Source organism: Elgaria multicarinata, chromosome 9 (assembly GCF_023053635.1).
Source record: "Elgaria multicarinata webbii isolate HBS135686 ecotype San Diego chromosome 9, rElgMul1.1.pri, whole genome shotgun sequence".
Taxonomy (NCBI): Eukaryota; Metazoa; Chordata; class Lepidosauria; order Squamata; family Anguidae; genus Elgaria; species Elgaria multicarinata.
This window is the reverse complement of record NC_086179.1, coordinates 60,154,648-60,171,638: the sequence shown is the minus strand read 5'-3', so window position 1 is coordinate 60,171,638 and position 16,991 is coordinate 60,154,648. Positions and strand designations below refer to the sequence as shown.

Sequence of the window (16,991 nt, the reverse complement as noted above, 5' to 3'; positions counted from 1 at the left end):
ATTATAGTGTTTGTATCTTAAAATACATACCACCAATATAAAGGGAGACACAGATACTGGTTCACCTGACACACCAACCCACGATGGGCTGTTTTGTGGAACTACCCATGGTGGGCTACTGTGTCACCAAACGTGGACTGGTTTCATCAGGGTGAGTTGTTTTTCTCAAACAACCCATCCTGTTAACCCACGGTCTGTTGTCTTACCCACAATAGATGGGTGTGTCATCCAAATACAGACATTGCAAACCAACATTGGTAAAGGGCATCAAGAAGCAGGCCACTTGTCAAGAATTGCAGAACCCCCTGCAACTCTTCCTGAGCAGGACCGTAATCGCTTTTCACATTCAGCACTGCCCCTTTCCCTTGGTCAAGTGCCGGGCTGCTGCTCCTGCCACTGGCTCCTGCCAAGCCCCCTGTCCTTGCTCTGACCATGATCCTGATCACAGTCAGAGCCCTTTTTTGGTGCCAAATCAGGGCTGGGAATATTATTATTATTATTATTATTATTATTATTATTATTATTATTATTATTTTATTGCATTTTTTCAGTCCTGTTTTATGTGTGCAAAAGGCCTACAACAAAGTGAGCCTTCTCCAACCAGATCCATTTGTCCCTCCCATTTCCCCCTTCCCATTCACAGTAGCTGAGCTGGAGTTTGACAGTTCCTTTGGTAGCTGTCAAACTCCCGCACGACTATAGAAAACCAGCAGCAGAAGAGAAAAAATTATTTTTCTATGAAAACAGGGCAGGGGGTAGGAAGACACTTGGCTAACTGGATGATCATCTGTCTGGTGCACCATGCACTAGGTTGTTCATGAAACAACCCACAGTGTGTAGCTTGTCACCTATTGTGGGTTAGCATGGCATAGCATAGCATGCCCAGAGAGAGACAGAGTACAAAAATCAATTATTGGCTATATTAGGATGCTTTTAGCTGGAAGTTTCAGCAGGTGTCACATGGTAGTTCTCCATCATAAAGATGTGAAATTTTATGCCATACATTATAGTGTTTGTATCTTTTCTGTGTTGGCACCCTGACCCTGGAATGCCCTCCTGAAGGAGATTCAACTACTGCCACTAGCCTATTCCTTTAGGTACCAGATTATATGTTTTTATTTGCCTAGGAATTTTAATTTGTTTACAGCTTCTTGATAAGTCGCTATTTCAATTTTATGGCTTGATTGTGTTTTATTATAATGTTGATTATTATCTTCTCTTTGTATACTACCCTGGAACACACTTTTGTGGGTGAAAGGTAGTTTAGAAAATTTTAAAATAAATAAGAAAGAAAGTAAATAATATATAAGATTAGTCCTGAATAATACTTGATCAATACTAGCCAGAAATGGCATCCTAAAATCCATCAACATATACTGTACAAAATGTGATGGTTTTCCTATCTCTAAAACAAACAGATATCATTTTGTATATTTCCAATATACAAAATATATTCAACCTGTACCAACCTCTGACTCTAAAACAGTAGACACTGCTAATATATCCTTTCCCAGTTGGTGCCAAAACAGTCTCCTTAAAAAGCATCTTAAATTTTGTATACAGTGAAAATAAAATGATGGTAATAATTTGCTGAAGGGATTCTGTATTCTGCAAACTCCCTGGTGAGGGTGTAATGAAAAGGAAAGGAAAAAGCTAAACTTCTAGACATAAATAAATCATAACTTCATAAAAAAAAGGGGGGAGGGTAGGGGAGAAAAACCCTGAAGCACATTTTCAATATGATGATATTTTTAATTCTCTCCTGGAAAATATTACAAATATTTTGATCCTTTAGCTCCTTAAAGAAGGCAAATTTTATACATGTAGGGTATGTTATTTTAATGAATACAGATTTCCTTAAACATTCTATTTTATGATTCATTCCTTAGGCAGGCAAAAGGGATAAATATAAGTTATTTAACATAAACTGATATTTTCTTTAATGTACGTTGATACACTTTCCTGGTCTTACAATGTTATTCTCTGTAGATATTAGAACCAGCAAATGCAAGTAATTTAGGAACAAGTTTCACACTTTCACGCATTCCAACAGAGAGAAAAGCACAATTTCTTCAATCCCTGCATGTCTTGCAAGACTACCAAGACTTTGGTGAAACGAAGAGACTGAGCAAGTCTTTATAGTAGTAACACATTACTGCAAGTAATATTGTTTTTTGTTTTTAATTAAATTCTTGTTAAAGGTATAGACCAAGTCCACAGGTAATTCATGTGCTAATATTTTCCTCATTTTTAATTTATTTCATTTACAGTAAAATCATATCCATATCTACTCAGACGTAGGCCCCACTGAATTGAATGAGATTTATTTCCAGGTAAATGTGTATTGCATTGCAGCCCTAAAATACTTTTAGCTGCCCTTTGTGCAGCCAAACAATAGGAGTACATGACAGTATCTTCCTTTGCAGCCTAGACTTCAGCCTTAGCTAGACCTAAGAATTATCCCAAGCAAATAGAGGGGTCGTCCCTGCCTGCTCCCGGGATCTCCTGTGTGTCATTTGTATGCACAGGGATGATCCTGGGATGATCCCAGGATATAGGCCTGGTCTAGCCATGGCCTTCATTTCAATTGGAAAACACAGGAACAATGGCTAGTAAAGTACATGCAGAATATTTTGCTAATATTGGGCGACCGTACGTCCGGTTTTGCCCGGACATGTCCAGAAATGGGGGGGCAAAACCGGGTCCGGCCAGAAATCCCTGATTTCCCCCTTTTGTCCGGAAAAAAGGTGTTGTTGTTTTTTTTAAAAAAAAAACCTGTTTAAGGCTCTCCTGGCTTCTATCGGGGCCTCTCCTAGGTCGTTGTCACTATGGCGACCAAGGAAAGGCCCCGATAGAAGCCGGGAGAGCCTTAAACCGGGCGTTTCCCTGGAAACACCCAGTTTAAGCCATGCCCACCTCGTCCATACGGGACTCTCCTGTCGACGTCGATAGGAGAGGCCCGGATGGACGAGGTGGGCGTGGCTTAAGCCGGGTGTTTCTGCGTTTCGGAAACGGGTGGTTTAAGGCTCTCCCAGCTTCTATTGGGGCCTCTCCTTGGTCACCATGGTGATGACGACCAAGGAGAGGCCCCGATAGAAGCCGGGAAAGCCTTAAAGCACGCGTTTCCAAAACACGGAAATGCCCGCCTTAAGCCATGCCCACCTCGTCCATCCGGGCCTCTCCTATTGACGTCGACAGGAGAGTCCCGTATGGACGAGGTGGGCGTGGCTTAAACCGGGCGTTTCCAGGGAGGACAAGGAAGGAGGCAACAACGCTGCAGGTGCTGCTGTTTTTGCTGGCAGGCTGTGCCTAGGCAAGCTTCTCCCAGCATGAGGAGGACGCATTTTGGCTCCCCCTCTTGCTATGTCTGCTTGCTGGATGTGCCCAGGCAAGCTTCTCCCAGCACGAGGACACATTGACTCCCCCTCCTTGCCAGGTCTGTAGTTTTTACCCCCAAAATAAAATATTGTCTGCCCCCCCCCACTTCCCATTAAGTAAGTTAGTAAAAAAAAGACTGTAAATTTGTTTTTAACAAATAAAAAGAGACACCTGATTTGGATCCCCCCCTTCCCTGCACATAAGTTCTTGTCTGCATTAAATTGATTTTCTCCGAGGAAAAAAAAATCCAAGAAAGGATTTTATTTCTTTGGAGAAAATAGGTTTAATACAGCCCAGAACGCTCATGCAGGGAAGGCGGGGGAAGCAGGGGAAGAATCCAAATAATGGGTTTATTGGATTTAATTTTGCATTTATAAATCTATTTTTGCAAAAAATTTTGATGGGAAATCTTCCCTATGCATGAGTTCTTGGCTGCATTAAATTGATTTTCTCCCTCCCCCCCAAAAAATCCTTTCTTGGATTTTATTTCTTTGGAGAAAATAGGTTTAATACAGCCCAGAATGCACATGCAGGGAAGGGGGGGGGGAATCCAAATAATGGGTTTATTGGATTTAATTTTGGATTTATAAATTTATTTTTGTAAAATAAATTCAATCCAGTAAATCTCTGATTTGGATCCCCCCCCCTTTCCTACGCATGAGTTCTGAGCTGCATTAAATTGATTTTTTCCAAGAAAATAAAATCCAAGAAAGGATTTTACTTCTTTGGAGAAAATAGGCTTAATACAGCCCAGAACGTACCTGCAACAAACAGCTGTTATCACCCCTGGAAATAGCTGCAAAAGGTCTGGAAAAGAGTCCTCCCAGCTGTCACTCTGTGCCCATCAGGGCGTCTTCTTGGTGGATGCCAAGATGTAATCGGAGGCTTCATGAGGACTTGGGATTGCCTTTATCCACCCCTGCATTGCCAAAACTCCTACAATATATGCAACATAATATCTTATCAATGGCTAATAGCCCTGGTGGTTATGCGCTCCCTCCAGTAAACCTGTTTGCATCAGTTGCTGGTGAACATGGGGGGGGGGGATAGTGCTGTTACATCATGTCCTGCTTTGTTGGTCCCTGGTTGACATCCTGTGTGAACAGAGTGCTGGACTAGCATGGCAGACTTAATAATGCTCCTTCTGTTGCTGCTGCTGGTGTTAAAGGATGCTGATGTTAATATTAATAATGCTCCTTCTGTTGCTGGTGGTGGTGTTAAAGGATGCTGATGCTAATATTAATAATGTTCCTTCTGTTGCTGATGGTGGTGTTAAAGGATGCACATGCTAATATTAATAATGCTCCTTCTTTTTCTGGTGGTGGTGTTAAAGGATGCACATGCTAATATTAATAATGCTCCTTCGGTTGCTGGTGGTGGTGTTAAAGGATGCTGATGTTAATATTAATAATGCTCCTTCTGTTGCTGGTGGTGGTGATAATGGATGCTGATGTTAATATTAATAATGCTCCTTCTGTTGCTGGTGGTGGTGTTAAAGGATGCACATGCTAATATTAATAATGCTCCTTCGGTTGCTGGTGGTGGTGTTAAAGGATGTGCATGCTAATATTAATAATGCTCCTTCGGTTGCTGGTGGTGGTGTTAAAGGATGTGCATGCTAATATTAATAATGCTCCTTCTGTTGCTGATGATAGTGACCAAGGCCATGCCCCCTTGGGGGACGGACATGTTGAGTTGGCTCTGCCTTGGGGGTGGGCATGTTGGGGTGGCCACGCCTCCTGAGGGAGGCCATTTTGTCCACCTTTTTGGTTTCCAAAATATGGTCACCCTAGCTAATATAGATATTTAAGGGGAAAAGCCAAACATTTTATGCCATGCAGAATAAGACAGAGACCCATAATTTCTTTATTTGGGATTAGTCTGCAAATTATTCATAGACTAGCTGATATACCCAGCATTGCTCAGGCCCTCTAAGATATGTCTGTGAGGTAATCATCTTAAAGTAATAGTCCAATGCTAGGCCTGTGAGTTAACTTTTAAACAAATTAAATGAGTTAAGTCTACTTAAATCCAGGTAATCTGGATAGATGATCATGTAAATATAGGAAATATACATCCATTTCATTTTTTAATGAAGTCAGTATTCAAGCCATATTCACTTCACAGTTCATTTCATAGTTCAGTTACTATTTGTACTTGTGTTGACCTGGGTATTGAAACCCTTTGTCACTTTTATCTCTTTGCACAGCAACTTAGTTGTGTAATGTGCAATTAGCACTGAATAATCCTAAACCGGTAGTAGGATGTGCAAGAGAGAAACTACATGCCTGATACATTTGAATAATGTGTTCCTGTGGATATCAAACACTATGGGGTGGAACAGCAGAAGAACCCACAGAAATAAAGGAACACACTCCACACATCCTGATTATAATTTTAGAAGTCTTTCATGAATGAGTTACTTGATTATTTTCTGCCACAGGAAGTTTAGTGTGACTTCATATTTTTCAAAAGCCTTATCACTGACATACCACTCATCTAATCTGCTCTTATAACTTGTTCTAATTTATATGGACAATTCCTTGAGTGCTCTATTCCACTTCACAAGCTTCCATTACAAGACTATATTATTGCTTTTTCGGAGACATCATGATTTGTTGTGAAGTATTGATCAAAAAACTGCAACCCAGCAATGCCTGAATTCTTGGATAGCAAGTGGATGAATAATGAAGCAGCAGCATCTTATTTTGTCACAAAGAAGGCAGAGTATAATGTCAGTGGCTTTGTTGCATTGCCAAACAAAAACCCTCACTACGAACCTCAGTAGCTTCTCACTCCCACTGACTATTTACAACAGATGGGAGCCTGAAAGGCCATAAACAAGAAGCACGTTGAGCAAGAAGAGAATTCTAGCAACTGCAAAATAGCCTTACATGCAAATCAACAGTGTTTTCTGCTTTACTGTTCAAATCTTTGATAACAAACGCACAATGAATGTACATCTTTTTTGCTCTATATCCACCATTTGATTTTTAACCTGTAATTCATAAATTCTGCTTTCCCTCCCCCCATAATTTTATAGAATGTGGGAATAAAAATGCCCATTTCCTCTACTGATCTAATAACTTGGCAGCTCACCAATGTTGTTAGCATTTTAAATCATTATTTTCAGTGACCACTTGTATCTCAATACAGATTTTTAAACTAAATGCCTGTGTTCTATGTATATAAAATATAATTAAGCAGGATTATTTGGATTTGTCCGAGTCTAGCCCACTTAAGTATTTGGCTTAAATGAAAAGACACAATTTAGCCAAAGTGAAGTCTCATGGGTGTAAATGTAATTTAGGGTGCAATCCTTTGAGTATTTAGACAGAAAAAGGTGCTACAACTCCCAGCATTCCCCAGCCTGCATGACTAGCTGAGGAATGCTGAGAGTTGTAAGCCTTTATTTCTGTCTAAGGCCTTAGCTAGACATAAGGGGTCTCCCGGTATCCCCTGTGTGTCATTCTGGATGTACAGGGATGATCCCGGGATGATCCCGGGACATAGGCCTGGTCTAGCCATGGCCTAAACATGCATAGAACTGTGCTCTTAAACACAATGCTTAACTTTTGTTATCTCATCTCCAATGTATTTTCTGCTATGTGAATTGTGGACTGGAGTGGGCTTTGGCTATAAAATTATTCTAGTCATGTCTGATTGTCAATAATTGTCATTCTTGTATTTACTTTTGAACTTCCATTCATTTCTGTTTGTAGGATGCACAGCTTTACAGTCTGATTGTCAGAATTCTTTATCTATGTAATAATGGACTTTGACAACAGAGCATTTTGAAAGTCAGGCTATTGTAATACACACAACAATCAGCTGTTGCATTTATAATTTACACCACAAAATGTCAGGGTCTATTCTGTGTTGTGATAAGCATCAATGCACAATTGATACCTTCTTCTCATTATCCTCTTCTTAGTCATTTTTCCTATCTTGTAGCATTTTTATAATGTGAATACACCCATCATTAGGTCCCTGCATAAGATCCGTCAACTTCTCCTATTTATTTCTTATGGTCTGAAGACCTTCAAAAATCTGCTTTTAAAATAAAATTATCTTCTATTAGTTTTACTGAATGTTCACAAACAAGCCTTTTCAGATACAATTTGTAAAAGGTTTATGTATGTCCAACATTTTTATGCCCAAGACTTTTATTTCTTGTATTAAGGACTTCTCTAGTGGTTTGAAACCCGTTACTTAAAATGTTTCTTTGGGAGAAATGAAGCAAAACAAGTCCAATTTGTGCAGGCTACTTCTCACAGGCAGGCAATGCACACACATGCCTGCTGGGTCTCCTATACTAAGCCAATGAGCTTCCAGCAGTCTCCAGAGAATTATCTAATTTCACTCACATCTTTCCAATTATTCTGTCATCCTCAGCCACCTCTAGCTTTTCTTTGGATCACACACAATCGTGCTCAATGAGATTGTCTCCCACTGTGCATAATCCTGTCTGGATCTCCTGACGACACAGGACGTTGGATTCAGGGCCCCTAGATTCTCTTTTCCAATTGCTTAAAAGAACTTAAAAGATTTCAGAAAATATAATAACATCTGAGCAGAAGTGTGCAGAATTGTTGCTGGGTTTTTTAAAAACCTTCTAGAGATGCAGTTCATATACAACAGATGTTGTAGAGGACAGGCAGCTCAGAAAGAGAATTAGAACTTTTAAGGATTTAACAGTGATATAAGTTTGAGTGGATAGTTCAGGAGTTTAGAATTGAACTGATTGTATTCAATTAGGAATAATAGCATACTATGGCAAGTTGTTCTAGACCATCTAGGAAATGAAAGCACAATTTTATGAGTTGCATTTGTTTTTTAAGTATCTCATCTTCCCGGTGCAGGTTCCCGTGGAAGGAAGGGGTTGAGTATTCAAATATTGTATACATAAGATTATGACAATTAGACATGTTAGTCTCAGGGAAGGGCCATCTACCATCTAATCCTATGAGCCCACTGTGTTCTGTGGGTCTTACTCCTCGGTAAGTGTGCACAGATTTTCAGCCTAAGTGAAAGGCACAGTTCCCCCACCACCCACCTAGCTGATGGTTTACATGATTATCTTTGATCCTATGTTCATCAAAAGAGAAAATCCATAAGCAGAAATGATTCACCGATCTATCCCTTAGTACTGGAGTAACCGTTGGGCCTGAATTTTGAACAAAAGCATTTCTTAATACTTTACTTATATAATTCATTGCCTATTCGTTATGATATAGTTATATGTGAGGTAGATTCATCATCTGGAGTATGCAGGAAAGTGTATCTCAGAAATATTCAGAAGTTAATACACTGCCTGTCAGAAGAAAGATTATTAGGCCACTTGCAGTACATCCAATCTCTCCTTTCCCCCCTATAATATTACTCCAAATGGTCCACCTCCAGATACTTAATGGTAATAAGGTAGAACCCATAGTAATTTAAAATCAGTGAGAGTTTTGCTATTTCTATCTATAAGACATAGATTGCATTCAGAATGTAATATTCTGGAAGGTATAATGAGAAATATATAATATGTACACCATTTAACTCATGGTAATATTTCATAAGAAGTATTTATATAACCATGAAAGTAATTTATCTTCTGCTAAACATTACTGAAGCTAAGTACAAGCCAATGTGAGTAAACGAGGCTGCAAAGTAACTGCATAATCCTATACATATCTACTCACAAGTCTGACTGAGTTCACTTAGGCTTACTCCTGAGTAATTTCGTATAGGATTGCAGTCTAAGTCCTGTTGAAGTCAATACGTATTACTTCTGAGTCATAGGATTGCATTGCATGTAAACAGAATGTATAGTAGAATTTCATGGTTTAAAAGCCTATCAGTTAAATTCCAGAGTTAAGGTGGTTAATTCATGTTGGATCAAGCTCCACAAAGCCAGGAAACTGGAAGTTAAGACTGATGTCTTAACAACATGCCCCATGATCAGTAATGATGTTGTGCAATGTCACAAATTGTGCTTGCTTACAACTTACACTCCATGTACCCACCCTATTCCAAATCCAGATGGGGAAGATGTTATACCTGGGACCAGCAAAGATGGCCCCACATTGTCCTGATCCTGTATTGACTTATGAAGCATATGAACCTTACTATATCAGTACGTGCGCAGACGGAGAGACAGAGATGTGTGCAAGGTTCCCAGTCATGCAGAGCACAGTAATCACATTCAGGTGAATGTGGTTACAGTTTCTCATCAAACTTTCCTCATCAACACAGGGAAGTTGCGGGTGGAGATCATGTGCAACCCTGTCTTCTCTCTATGCTTTAGATAATTCAAATACCTGGTTAGATTCTCACAACCATCTGAACAAGTGCTAATATACACTGAATGTAGTTTATGGAGTGAATAGCCCTAATTTGAAGCCCAGTCCTTGCAATAACATTGATTGGGGACCTTGTTCTGTAGCTCTCCCTTCAGAAATGCTTGTGTCTTTTTGTGTGTGAAGGAGGGTGAGAAATGAAGAGAAATTTTGAAAAATCAGGGCCACATTTATTTCAAATCTGCAACAGAGAAACCTCATGTGTCTCTTACCCATTGCACAGAAAAGATGCTTTCAGAAAAATAGTGTGAGGCCCTAATCTTTCCAATCCCACCACCACCACCACCATACCCTGAGGATCAAACTACACATTACTTTAAGAATGTAGCAACCAGTAGCTATATATTTCCCCTTTTTACTCAAAAGTAATATCAGGATATTCAATATGTATTGGGACTCTAGTAGGGGGTGGAGAAGCTTTAACAAGCCTTAGCCACAGTTCACCTTTCATTTTGCTTTTAAAAATCTATTTTAAGGTGTTTTATTCTGTTTTTATTGTATTTTATCTTGTACATCGTTCCGAAATTTTGAATGGGAAGCAGTATATACATATTGTAAATAAATAAATAAATAACAACAGCCCCCAGCCCTGCTACACACACACACACATAATGTCCGGGTTCAGATGATTGCAAAGGTGAAAGAAACTATAATGGGTTCTTTCCCCCACCTCCATACGTGCCATGCACATAACCACGGATTACAAAATGCCATGCGGGTTGCTTTTGGGCAATATAGATTGGAGCTATATGGTCCAGATCTGGATTGGGACTACAGTGGGGGAGCAAAGAGTTAAAGTCGCTTCTCCCCCATGCTAGGGTCTCAATCTATGTAATAACATGCAACTGAGAGATCCGACTCCATAACCAAAGGAATAGGCATTGTACATAGAATTCACTATATCCCTTTATTACACAGGGCTCATCTACACCAAGCCAAATATTGCACTATGAAAGCAGTATATAAAAGGCAGGACCTTTTATATAATATAAAATATTATATTATGTATGAAAGCAGTATATAAAAGCCACACCAAGCAGGATATAGCGGTATGAAAGTGGTATATGGTATGTGTCAATGGGCCCCAACAGTTGTCAGTGCATTTCAATACCACTATAAAGCAGTAGTGTGGCTCCTGCCTTTTATATTCCACATTCATCACACTTTCATAGTGGAATATCCTGCTTGGTGTAGATAAGCCCACAGAATCCCTCTGCAAACACAATAGTACTGACAACATTATAGCTTTAGAATGAAACAGAGCATGTAAAACATAAATTCACCTGCAGTTACTGCCTGAATGAGGCAGAAAAAAACATTAGTAACTGTGGAATCACTGTTCAAATCTTCATGAAACTAATGAAGGATTGCATTCCTCGACAAGTCTAAATCAAGTGCATCAGTTGCTGTCACCCAAATTTGAAAGAAATATATGACATGTCTGTTTCAAAGACATATAATGTTCATGAAGTAAAAGGGGGTAAATATGTCAGTTTTTAGCTGTTCCTGTGGAAAGTTTTATTAGGTATATTCATAGAATTATTATTATTATTATTATTATTATTATTATTATTATTATTATTATTATTATTATTTATATAGCACCATCAATGTACATGGTGCTGTACAGAGTAAAACAGTAAATAGCAAGACCCTGCTGCATAGGCTTACAATCTAATAAAATCATAGTAGAATAATAAGGAGGGGAAGAGAATGCAAACAGGCACAGGGTAGGGTAAACAGGCACAGGGTAGGGTAAAACTAACAGTATAAAGTCCGAACAACATCAAGTTTTAAAAGCTTTAGGAAAAAGAAAAGAATTGATGAGGTAAATCATGGATGCAAGTTCAAGTTATTATCTCAATGATTGTAATTGTTATAAGCTATAGAATTTTGAAGCTCACAATGGCAGAACATTGTTTGTTTTGCAACTTGCCTTAACTAAAGGGACACTCCTGTGCTTCTTTAACATGTTTAAACCTTCAAAGCAAAAGTGTCTGCAGTTCTATTTTCCATGTAAAATAAATTATTATACTGACCAAGGTGATAGCAGAAACATTTTTCCAAGGGTAATTATCATTACTGCCTGAATATTTATTGCTAGAGTTTTAGGAATATTGCATATGGGTAATTTGGGCTAAATGTAATGACTGCAAGAAGTGGAAATTGAACCTGATTTTGTTTTGTTACTTAAATATATAAAAACCACTATGGCCAGACAAGCATCTGTGTTTTGTGTTATCTGGACAACTTCCTTTAAGAAAGTGTCAGCATTCACTGCATCAATTCCCATATTTAGCAGCTATAGCAGCGGTTCTCAACCTGTGGGTCGGGACCCCTTTGGGGGTCGAATGACCCTTTCACAGGGGTCGCCTAAGACCATTGGAAAACACATATTTCCGATGGTCTTAGGAAACTGTATTGACTGAACTATGTCATGTATCATCTTTTGTATTATTAAAGCTATTGTTATGTATTATTTTCATTAGCAAACCATCCCATGACAATGGATCGTGTAGAGAAGAACGAAAATAATTTTATGGTTGGGGGTCACCACAACATGAGGAACTGTATTAAAGGGTCGCGGCATTAGGAAGGTTGAGAACCACTGAGCTATAGGAAGACACTTAATGGAAAAGCCAGATGGCAAAAGATGTTTGTTATTTTGAACACATGCCCTGTCAGAAGCATAGCTGAAATCAACAATGCTGCAATCTCTATCACTGAATGCAACATCTAGGAAGATGGCATTGCTAACAGATCTCACATTTGAACACCAGTCTGATTACTCCTCAATCCACCCACCCCAATACAGAAACTCTGTGAATAGTGCACTTAATTCCTAGTGGTCTGAAATCGTGTTTTCCCATAATCCATACAGATTTTAATTGTTGATTTAATACAAAAAAATGGAGGATATAATAATGGTCACGATCCAGCCAAAGTCAAGCACAAATCCAATTGATTTTAATTTAATTAGTTAAGTCCATGCTTTAATTGTCTTATATTTAACCAACGGCTTAAACAGGATAAAAACTTACCTTTGGATGGATCATGTCAAAAGTACGGTGGAAACAGATGAATGGGAAAGTGCACAATTTATAATGCTGAATAAAGCATTCTACAAATAATAAACACTTACGTTGGCATTCCTTGCAGCACTTGCCATCAACATATGCAGGAGCAGAATTACGAAGACAATCAGAATGTGGACATATCAGCGCTTCACATTGGATGGTACCATTCTAGAAAGAAAGAAAGTTTTTTTTTAATAATAATTTGACTGAATTTGCTAACATATGTAAGTATTTTAAGTCATGGGTTTCTTTAAAAAATATATAACATGCCAAAAGGAGCCATAATCCCATTTTCTTCTCTTGATTAAAAATAAACTGCATAGATTTCTGATAGGTGTATAATGCAGGAATTAGGAACCTCCAGACCATTTGGCCTCCTAGGCTGGCCCATCTAGCCCCTGTTTCATGGCTCTGAAGGCAACAGAGCAGCACTGAAGGCAATGGAGCAGCAAAGCCAGCACCAGGGTGGGCTTCTTTCCACTTGGCCTTTTGTCTGCTCCAGCTAGGTGTGAAGCAAGCTTTCTGACAGAGGCTTTGGCTGGAGGAGCTCAGGCTAGTGTTTCAGCCAGAGACTCCAACTTACATCACAGATGACACCCCACCCCTGATATCATTTGGTCCATGGGGAGACTGATTATGACAGCAATCCAGTCCCTGGACCCATATTAATGTGACACCCCTTGCACATTGGATTATATAAATAGTGACAGTAATACAACGTTGTGCTAAAAGGTTGTTGTTGTATGTGTGTGTGTTTGCTACTACATTCTGTCAATTGTTCAGATTGGAAGATTACTGTGAAGTATAAAATCCATACTGAATTCCTTCCTTTACTCATTTTTTTAATCTCACAACTTTGTGAGAGTTTCATATCCAAAATGGATACCCTTTTTTTAGCAGAATTAATACTCAATTTACAGTCATACCATGCATGTGCAGTTCTTACAGCCATCTGTCCAAGATTCAAATTCTCTGTAGGTGGCACCCTTTATAGTGCAGGTTCTTTCACAATAGCACTGGTCCAACCTATTCATCCTCTGCTCAGCTCGGGACAGCTGGGTATATATTTCACAGAGAGGGACTTGTTAACTGTAGAAAGGTTTACCTAAAACTACAATAACAATTTAAGCCATCCCATATCATCAAAGCACGGATGAAGTAGAAAAAGGATTATCCAGACACTAATGGATGAAAAATGCAACGTTGAAATATAATTCATTTCACTTGAAGAATTCATGCAAGGCTTTTTTCAGGAGCTGTGGAATACTGTTGTGACAACTGCTGAATGTCTTTACAATTTTATGCCTCAGTCCAGGGAAATGAGTTCTCCTGGATTCTCCTATGCTCATGGACTGCTCTATTCATTCCAATGGAAGCAAGTAAGGATTGAGCATATCAATCTGCTTTCTTCTCTGGATCGAATGGGAAAGCTATTGTGGATGGAAGCTCCATGCACATATCAGTGTGCCCATATATATTCATAGCAGATTGCTGGGTCGAATTACAAGTATCTTTAGTTTTCCTATTGATTAATAATTAACACTGCAATCCTATTTGTGTTTTCTTGGAAGTAAGTCCCATTGTGTGGCTTACTCATAGGCTTACTCTCAGGTAAGTATGTGTGGGATTGCAGCTTTAGGCCTTTGCTAGACCTACTTGATAATCCGGTGGTGAGGAGGGGAGAGCCCATGACGCAACTATCGTGGGCTCTCGAGGTAGTCTACACCTCAGGTGCGACGAGGTCAAGAAAGGACCCCATCGCATCCGTCATTTTTTTGTATTAAAGGGGCCATGAGCACAAACACTTGTGCGCTCAGGTAAGTTTTTTTTTAAAAAAAAAAATAGCTTTCCCCGCTCCTTACCCTCAGCCCTGTTGGCCGCAGCACTCCTGAGGAGCGCTGTGCCCCATCCGCCGCTTTTCCCAGCTACTCGTGAGTAATTGTGGTAGCCTGGAAAAGTGGCGGAATGGTCTACACGCTCACGGTCTCGGGCTCAGCCTGAGGCCACGGGAAATATCAGGCCAAAAGCGGTGCCTGTTACCCCGGGGCAAGGGAGGGTTGACCCCTGCCTGAGCCAGCGATCCCATGTGCGTCATCTGGATGCACAGGGGCGATCCCAGGTATCAGCCCGGGCTAACCCATCACCTAGCTAAGTCCTATGTCTTCTGTTCTGTACATGCTTACTTGGAAGTAAGCTGCCTTGAAATCCGTGAGACTTCCTCTTTAAAATAGGATTGAGCCACACATGGATTTTTTATTTATATGTATTCCGACTAATGTTATGTGCTAATACTTCCTTATGTTTGACAAGGAAAACATGTTCTTGCCATGTTTCCTAGAAATGTTGATGATAAAATCAATTTAATAAAATCAATTATAATGTTTGCTCTTTTTATGACTACAAAAACTGAATGACTATGTTTGATAGAATAGTGAGAAGATATATATATATATAATATCTTACAGAGATGTTTTTGAACACATTCATTTTGGAATGTAAAGTAAGGAGTTATGTGTTGTTTCCAATCTTAGAGCAGACCCGTTGAAATGAATGGGACTCAAGTTAGACTAATGTTGGATACAACCCTTCTTCCACAATAGAACTTTTTGTACTTTGAAAATTTTTGGTTTATATTTTTTGTGACAAAATTATGTAGTTGTAGGTACCCAATATGTATTAAAATTATTAAAACAATAATATACCTTCTAGTAATGCTGAGTACTACACTAACAATCTAAGATGACAAAGAATTTCCAGAGTAGCTTGAAATGTTTTTGTGATCTTCCCATGTTGCGATACTCAAAGATAACACAAAGCAGCATTAATCATTACAAATGCTTTATAGAGTGAACGTCTTCAAAACATTCGATACTGAATAGGTCATTTGTTTCATTAATAGCAATTAACAGTGTTTTTCTCTTGGCAATACTAGCCTCAGTTGTACAAGAAAGGAATCATGCTAGCCTTGTAATATTATCAACCTGTAACTCCAAACAAAAGCAATGCAGCAGTATCCAACCTCCTATCAAACCAGTGCCTAAAGCTTATTTAAAGACATGTACTCTATTCCCTTTTTAAAAAAAAAAACAGGCCATCACACCATTTCTTTCACACAGCAAAGATGTTTGATAGCAAAAACTTTGATGCAAGATGGTAATGAATGGATGAGAGACTTGTTAATAGTTCTTGCTCCATGCTTAGAAAAGCGTTCAGACATGAATCCCAATCCAATAACCATTCTGAACCACTAAGGCTGTAAACCTATGCATGCTTACCTTAGGGTAAGCCATATTGAACTCAATATGGTTTACATCTGAGTAGTCATATAGAGGACTGTGCTCAAAATTTTCCTATGTAAACCGCCCAGAGAGCTTCGGCTATGGGGCGGTATACAAATGTTATAAATAAATAATAATAAAAAAATATTCAGATTAATGGAATAACTGATCTAAGAGATCGATCTTGAACATTTATGGCCTATATCTTTCTCAAGGATTTTGATTCAGTATTCGATTCAAAGAACCAATAAAAGCTAACAGAAGTGTTATACAACTATCCATTAAAAATATACATACATGTCTCTACAACCTACACACACCGCCCACCCACCCACCCCACCAAAAAAAAAAAAAAAGACTTCTGAGAAATTCATTACCTTTGCAGAGGTTTTTGCTAAAATATCTTGCAGTTCCATAATTTTCTGTACAAGTCCATGGAAGTCATTGCATGTTGGGCAGGCTGAAATTACAAACATTGCATTTGTCACATTGTACTTCTATTAGGCTAAGGCTGCAATTGTATACACACTTACCTGGGAGTAAGTTTCATTGAACTTAATAGGATTTACATCTGAATAGATGTGCATAGGATTATGCTGTAAGTATTATCAGATTTTAGCTGATAGTCAATACATTTTAAGAGACAAAAATTCAACAAATGCACCACATTGTATTTTATGGTATAAGAACTAGCAGACTTACTGCGATTAAGATCTGGGCACTGAGAGATAAATCCTTGAGGCATGACAAGTAATTGCACATCTTGCATTATGCCCTGTGTGCAAGTAGGGGGAGAAAGGTTATATATTTATCCTGTCCAAATAATATTCCAAAGCAAGAATTTTCATGTAAAACCTTCTAGTCCACAGAATAGTTATACTTCCCCCCACAAAACAGTTTGTATGAAATCA

At 38.9% G+C, this 16,991-nt stretch overlaps 1 protein-coding gene across 1 annotated transcript in view; it reads right to left on the bottom strand.

Annotated features, from left to right (window-relative positions):
- The window catches only part of NELL2 (neural EGFL like 2), a 126,261-nt gene that overhangs the window by 79,714 nt on the left and 29,556 nt on the right, over nucleotides 1–16,991 (bottom strand). Inside the window, exons 6-9 of the mRNA XM_063134813.1 lie at nucleotides 16,783–16,855; nucleotides 16,458–16,540; nucleotides 13,729–13,857; nucleotides 12,868–12,970 (exon numbers count right to left, since the gene is read on the bottom strand). Of these exons, the coding sequence (XP_062990883.1) occupies nucleotides 12,868–12,970; nucleotides 13,729–13,857; nucleotides 16,458–16,540; nucleotides 16,783–16,855 (388 nt within the window). The remainder of the gene's footprint in view (nucleotides 1–12,867; nucleotides 12,971–13,728; nucleotides 13,858–16,457; nucleotides 16,541–16,782; nucleotides 16,856–16,991) is intronic.